At 35.2% G+C, this 7,966-nt stretch overlaps 1 protein-coding gene across 1 annotated transcript; it reads right to left on the bottom strand.

The window, feature by feature from the left end:
• Nucleotides 1-232: 232 nt before the first annotated feature.
• LOC133821369 (acetyl-CoA acetyltransferase 1-like) lies at nucleotides 233-1,911 on the bottom strand. Its single transcript, XM_062253707.1, has 6 exons — nucleotides 1,721-1,911; nucleotides 1,297-1,382; nucleotides 900-999; nucleotides 714-824; nucleotides 583-624; nucleotides 233-379 (listed from the first exon to the last, which is right to left on the bottom strand). The coding sequence occupies exons 1-6, from the start codon at nucleotides 1,721-1,723 to the stop codon at nucleotides 248-250; spliced, it is 474 nt and encodes a 157-aa protein (XP_062109691.1). The 5' UTR covers nucleotides 1,724-1,911; the 3' UTR covers nucleotides 233-247.
• Between the last annotated feature and the right edge of the window lie 6,055 nt (nucleotides 1,912-7,966).

The raw sequence follows: 7,966 nt of genomic DNA, 5'->3' as shown, positions 1-7,966 counted from the left end.
CTAGTTACCCATTGGAATAAAATTAGTGCAAGTAAAATATATCAGAGAGAGCATAGTTACCAATGTCTCTTTTATTCCACAGCTAAACTCTCAACATAAATTTAAAAGAATAAATGACAAACACGAGATCACTTCACATGAGTATATGTAGAAAGCATAAGCTTAGATATGACCACGAACTATGACTTTAGATCATTAAGAAAACATGTAAACAAAACTAGAGAACTATATAAATGATATTAGAATGTCAAACTAGGAATGCACTGCAAGAGAAGGGAAGCTTATAGATTACCCCTAACAATGTGACCAAGATACGAGCTCCACTGCATCCTAATGGGTGTCCCAATGATACAGCCCCACCATGTACGTTAAGGCTTTCCTGAGATATTTGGAAATTGGAAGAGTAAAAAAATGTAGATAAGGATAGTGACAAAATGGAGCAAAGCTGAAATGCATTGTGGACAGATGAATGACTATACAAATTGCAGAAAATGGAAGAGTGATCACATTTAAAATAGCATACATTTTAGACTTAAGAGTAAATCAACTTGAAAGAAATCATCTAGTTTTCTCCAAACTCACAGGATTAAGACCAAGCAGCTTTTGATTGGCTAGAGCTACAACCTAGAGAGAAGAAGGACAAATATAAATGAATGAAAAAAATGCTTACTAAATCAGGAACAGTATAGGGATTACAAGTACTAAAATCTTACAGAAAATGCTTCATTTATTTCATAGTAATCAATCTGAGAAGCATCTAAACCAGCATTTGAAATAGCTTTTGGTATCACAAGGGCTGGAGCAGTTGTAAAGAATTCAGGTGCCTGCAAAGATAATCTTCTTTGAGCTATGTTTTAGCAACAGTAAAATAGAACTAGGAAGCCAATTCATTGGAGTACCTGAGCTGTATCAGCATTGCCCTTAATCTTTGCAATTACTTGCAATCCAAGTTGAAGTGCCTTCTCTCCACTCACTAGGACTAATGCAGCTGCACCATCACTATTCATGATAAAAACCAAACCATATTAAAGCAAGTTAAAATCTGAAATCCTAGTCACACACACATAAAAATAAGAAAAAGGCTGCCCACAGAAAATAAACCAGTTTTGTTGTAGCATAAGCTACAATAAGTGTTGCACACCAGTTGCTTAAATGTACAAGAAAGTAAATGAGTATTTAGATAGTACAAGCCTCTAAACAGAAGGCACAAGAAACAATATATCTGATTGCATTACCACACTAAGTTAATAATTTTTTTTTCAGCATTGGCAGCGGGGGAAAGAGAGAGGTGGGAACCTTATGATTGAAGCATTGCCAACAGTAACAGAGCCCTCATTCTGCTTGAAACTTGGTCTTAGCTTTCTTAATTTTGCAGCATCAAACTATGAAGAGAGACAAAAACAAATTAAAAGTACTGAAGCAAGTGTTGAAAAATCTGACTTAAAATCTACTTTTAACTAGAAAACCTTACTATGACATAAATATGAATAATTATACAAGTTCAAAAAATTTAGTATATACCATTTAGTATCAAGATAACCCACATCCATATATTTTTTTTAAAAAAATGGACCTCAGAAAATCCTAGTACCCTAGAAGCAATCAAGCCAATAAATTGCACTGGTAGAAACTTCTAATTATGGAACAAAACTACTTTCCAAATGAGCAAGCAAGAAACATTCACAACTAGAGAAGAAATATGGAGCTTTCTCAACATTACCATTGACACAAGTGATGGAGCTTTCTCTGACCAAACAGTTGTCACTATCTGGGACAACCTTCCTTAACACCGTCTCGCCATTGAAGTTCTGCAGAATCTGCCTGAGTCTAGTAGCAGAGACAAGTGGTTGAAGGCTGAGTTGTGCATGTCCCATTTTGTCATCTGTCTTCAAGAGGTCTTTATCAAACACTTCCTAAGGGGAGAAAGCACTTTGGTCATACTAGTCTTAATTATGTCTTCAAAGGAATACATGAAAAGAAGATTAAAAAAATAGATGCAAACTGAAACTAATGATAAAGGCCAAAAGCCAATAATTGGCTTGAGGAAGGAAAAGGTGAAACATTTGCTACATAAACTCACAAGTTAGAGCTGAAGCTCCCATATTCAGTGAGAAAAGAATATAGGGACAATAAATAAAGGTTTTGGAGCTGTGCTATCAATTAGAAAGTTGTAATACTTCAAGTTCAAACTAATGAACGCAAGAAAAATAAGTTTGTACACAATTGACGTCCATCTAAATCATAGTTATGTAAAGACTTAAACAATATGAAACTTCAGAATGGCTAAACAAAATACAGTTTCAGGATTTAACATAGCAAAGATGAGTGCCAAACTAAATTATATCTTGAAATTGAAACTATGTGGCAGATTTGGATAGCTACAAATTCAAAATCTTGGGAACTTTCTTTGAGGGAGAAAGTCAGTTCTTCATTCCAGCTGGATTGTTCTGGATATATATAGACTAATATATGTATATGTTTATATGGGGAACCTAAAAAAAAAACTTCTTATTTGATTGGAGGGTGGCCTTTTATGGCATCTGGTGCAATGATAAGTTTAGTTAAAATCATAAGTTTGAGTTTGAAAGCCAGATTTTTTGGCTGTTTGAGTCAACAGTGTTTGGCTAAGAATAGATCAATTGCTGAGTTGGTTAGGAGTTGATGATTTGGCTTGTATTTTAGTCTTAGTTTTGAGTTTGTTGTAAGTTTGTTGGTGTTTCAAATTTGGCAGTTGTAATTTTTTTATGTGTTTTTAATATACTCCTTTTTTTCGATAAAAAAAAGTTGAAAAAACTCAAAATGCCCATGGGTGGATAAGATAAAAGAAAAACAAACCAGGCAAATTAGCATAGGGTGATAGCAGTTAATTCAAGAATGTAAATGGAGAAAAAGTAGCTCTAAAGAAGATTTTGAGACTCAGGCAAATCTTATTTATATATAGAACTTTACAACAGTAGCAATACACAACATAGAAATAGATGGAAGTTGTAACAGTCTAACTGAATACAACTGAAGCTAACAAAACTAACAAACCAGAAACAGAAAACTAATCATATAATATTACATTGTCTAAAAATATATACATATATTGTTATCTTATTGGAAAGCTTCCACTTTTCACCCTTGAATTTATAAAATTATGGCCTCAGAAAACCAGTGGTAACGACTATTCAATAAAAACAAACAAGCATAAGTGGATTCATTACAAAAAACTAGTTTACAATCTGATCCCAACTTAATCCACAAAACCCATTACAAAAATAAATGTTTATGCTCTCTTGTAAACAAAATGATTGGCTAAACCTCAACTCTTTTTTAACTTTACATTGAGTTTTTCATATTAATTTTTCTATTTCAAGTAAATAGGCATGCTGAATCTAATAAATAAAATTTTCTACATAACCCTTCCTTAATACATAAAAAGTTAATAAAAGATTGAGCAGATGCTTCTCAACGTCCTAGATACTATCAATCTCATTCCACAAGATATCCACATCTCAAGGTATCTGATTCAGGGTATTTGCTTCTAAATTTACTGACTAACATAAATAGAAACCAAATCAATTACTAGCACAATATGACTGCCATCACGACTTTCAACAAATTTTTAAAAAATGGTAGAAAAAGTACATAGCATCCTTTTTAGTATTCATAACAGAAGTACTTAACACATTTGGCCATATTATATATATGTAGTGTAGATTCATCATAACCCAAAATTATCTACCAGTGCTGATAGATAATTATCCAAAAGAGAAAAAGTAACTTTTAAGCTATTGTTTGCAAAGTGTCAATAAGGACGACACAAGGATTCACCATTTGTATCGGCTAAATCCAAAGAATAACAAAGAAAACTAGAGAAAATATATAGAACAAGAAAAGATTCAAAAGAGTACAAGCATTACATCAAGTTTCACACATTATCTATTATCTCTCCAAATCTTATCGCAATAAAACAATAAACAAAGTTTAAATCTGCAAAAGAGCCATAAAATTAGTTTCTTATATACATATATAGACAGCAAACATATTACAATAATAGTCAGCAACATAAAAATTACGATAGCAAGCATATAAAGATATAACAAACATATTAAACTAGTTTCAGCAAACAAAACAAGACAATGCAGAATTTGGCACAAATTATTTAATAGATTTAAATAACAGTAGAAAAAACTAAAAAACAGCACAGATAACTATAGAGCCTAATATTCTCCATAGAGCCTATCATTTAACCCTATGTATTATGCAAAAGAACAAGAAAAATTCTAACTTGTACGATGACACATTTAACAACATTAGCAAGTCACCCATAATAAAATATTTATAATAGAAAAACATAAAGAACAATAGAACGAATTGCACCTTTTATTAGGAGACAATAGCTTCAACACAAGATTTCCTTCAAACCATTGCATGGAGCCTTATAAAGACTGAGCAAAAGGAAAAGAGACAGAGAAAAAAAAAGGGGGATAAGTCATCCAAAAATAAGATAGTAACTTAAAATACAAAAATAACATATAGGATAGCAAATAGCAAAGCTAAAACTTGACACATGACAAAGCCTAAATAAGTTTGGCACATAACAAAGCAAATCAGATTGACACAAAACTTATAACATAATAATAAATAGAAAAAGTAAAGAAACATAAGTATTATAATCTCATAGGAGTAAACACATTCATTGGTTTATATTCTAAAAGCATAAAAGTCAAAATAAATCACATAATCAGTTAAACATCATTTAACTGATTTCTTTATTCTTTTTCTATTGAGGATAAAGAATCAATAAAGAAATCTTTATTTTTCAGTGATAACAAAAAGACCCAGAATGTACAAATTCCTTAGAATGCCATTACTCTTCATATAACAAATTTAACCAAGTCATATGAATCAATAAATACAACCTTATATCTAAATATAAATTATCCAATTACACACTAAGAATTTGAATGTATATTTACTTATATATATATAATCTTTATATGAATGATCATTACCAAAATCAAAAGAAAGAATCAAAGTAAAAAAAAAAAGTTTTATATTATATAGATGGAGACAGAGAATGATTCCAAAATTGAAACTTTGAGGACATGAATGGATGATTCTTATTCTCTATCCAAACTAATTTAATAATTAGTGACCTTTCATGGTGACTTCCGAAGGGCAAAACTTTTAGAAGTATAATTGAAAAGTAGTTATTTCTCCTGCCCTATTCTTACATTTACACCATATTCTAGTATTCACATATAGATAGTTATATCTCGATCTCAACTGGGTTATTCATAAATTAAGAAATTGATGTAAAAAAGATTCGATCTCCCTATATGTCTCCTTGGTTTTACAAAGACCATCCTTAAAGACTTCTATAATACCACTTCACGATTGAGACCTCCACACATCCTCAACCCTGAGCCAAACACAAAAACAGAGAAGAGAGAGAAAGAAAAAACACAAAAGCAGAATGAGAAGAGATACATACTTCCGTGCCTACTTTCGTTGAGCCCTTCGGCTATGCTGAGCTCTGTCATGGTCGAAACCCACCGATGCACCTGCCCCAACGAGCCCCCAAGCCTCCACGTCCTGCCCAGCCCCTGCGCCGTCGAGCCCAGACCCGAGACACCCCCACCCGCCGTCGAGCCCAGCCTTTGAGCCACCAGTCGTTGCTGTCGAGCCCAGCCTTCGAGCCACCAGTCGTTGCTGTCGAGCCCAGCCCCGAGCCACCAGTTGTTGTTGTTGAGCCCAGCCCTGAGCCCCCTGCCGTCGAATAGCCCGACCCCGACCCCCTTGCCGCCGTCAACCACCATTCCCCGAGCCCCTGCCGTCGTCGTTCGGGCCTAGCAGAAAAAATTAGAGAAAACGAACCCAACTAAAAAAAAAAGATGAGAGCACTTACATGCTTGCGTCCTCGCGACCCAAAAGCTTTACAGGGGTACCCGATCTTGGCGAAACTAAGCAACTCTCAGACAACTCATCGAGACCGATTATCCTACCGGGCCACCATGACCCGTTTCTGCGGCGGACCCAAACCAACCCGCCTACCGACGGGTCAATGCCCTTGTTACTGGTCTCACTGGCGCTTCCCATCTCAACCAAACCCTCCTACCCAAAAAGAAAAACCTAAAAGAAATCGAACCCTGATTCACCCAAACAAAGAGCCAATGTCAACCCTCCATTTTCAACCGCCCCAATGTCCCAAAAATCTCCTAGAGCCAGCGCCTAGCCTTCACAAACAAATGCACATCTTGTTTCTTGAACCTGAAGGGAACCAACCAAAAAAATTAAAAATAAAATAAAAGAAAAAAAATCAAATATCGATCTCGCATACAGCGAAACTCCAACAAAAAAAAAAAAAAAAAAAGCAAACCAGAAAAATAAATAAATAAAATTTTCAGTTCAGTGGAAAAAGAAATGACCATATACGAGGGTTTATAGCAAAGAAAATATGTATTAAAATAGGGAAAGAAGATCTGGTATCTCCTTCCCTGAAAACCCAAACCTTGCTATAGAGAAAGGATATAGAGAGAGGGAGAAAGGAAAGTATAAGGATCAGGTGGGAGAAAGGTTTCTTTCTTCTTTATTTTATTTTATTTTACATGTGAAAAAAGTAGAGAGAGACTATATTATAGTCAGACCAAAAGCCTGCTATTTCAATTTAGCGGGAGTTACTAAAGGTGCCACCTTTTTTTCATTTGGTTTTGGACTTTAGCACTTTTTAACCATCCTTACTATAATACTTTTTAAATAGTCTTATCTTCTTGTGTTATGGAAAGAGGTGTTTGGTGTAGTGTTCCTAACCTCAAATATATCTCCAATTATTTATTTTCATAACCCGATAATCTAAATAACCATCCAATACCTGAAATACCCCTTGACTTGTCCAAAGTCAAATATTTAGCCCCGTTGTGACTTTCTCACTATCTAGCTCCCTAGGATCGCCTCAAGTCACTTGCTGCAGATTTACCCACATAATAATGTGGTTCTCACAATTAAAGCATATAATTACATTAACATTTATATAACCATTCGAGCATGCTTACCATATAATCATGCATTAAATCAATAAATTCACACATAAACCAATTATGCCCTCCCGGCACAATAATCAAGGCCCTTAAGCCATATTAGTGATTTTGGGTCGTTGCAGCTTAATTGTTTAAATTGAACATATGTGCCTTGTTTGCATGCTAGAATAGGGAGCGTGATGTATAATTGACACATGTATTTTGTGGGAGTAAGGACTGATAATTGACACATGAACGTTACAGACTTGTGTCTTGGTATGCATATTGTATGTGGCTATTATGTTGTTTGGCCCTGCTCGTGGAATAGTTCTGGCTATGAATATCATGTTTGATAGGTAAAGTCATTGACTGCAGACAGATTCAGAAATTATGTATCCAAGGTAGTCAATTGGACCATGCATGGTTAATATCGGGGTTGCGGATGATAGTCAGGGCCAGAACCCTCCATCTGCCCCTGGAATTGGTAGCAAATGTTTGCTAGCATGCAAGCAAGATTGCAAAATCAGGAGGAAGATATTAGGTGGTTGAGATAGAAGGTTCCGTCAAGGAACGCTGCTCCGTATGTTTTGATAATAATGGCACCAGTTTCAGCTTAACCTGAGGGTGGGAACAGATGGGAACTACTGTATGAAAGATTCCAGAAGCATTATCCTCCAGTTTTCAAGGGAGGATTGGATCCATTCAGAGCTGAACAATGAATGGCATCATTAGCTCCAATCCTTGACTATATGGGAGTTGTAGGCAATGATAGAGTGGCTTGTGCCACGTACATGCTGCGGGAAGATGCCCGAACGTGGTGGGAAGTGGTATCCTAGACCTGGAACGTTGTCATGATGGGTTGGGAGGAGTTCAGACAATTGTTCAATGAGAGGTACTACTATGACACAGTTTGAATTGCGAAGACCAATGAGTATATGAACTTGGTTCAGGGTATAAAGATG

Source organism: Humulus lupulus, chromosome 3 (genome assembly GCF_963169125.1).
Source record: "Humulus lupulus chromosome 3, drHumLupu1.1, whole genome shotgun sequence".
In the NCBI taxonomy this organism is placed as follows: domain Eukaryota; kingdom Viridiplantae; phylum Streptophyta; class Magnoliopsida; order Rosales; family Cannabaceae; genus Humulus; species Humulus lupulus.
This window is presented reverse-complemented; position numbering and strand designations above follow the sequence as displayed.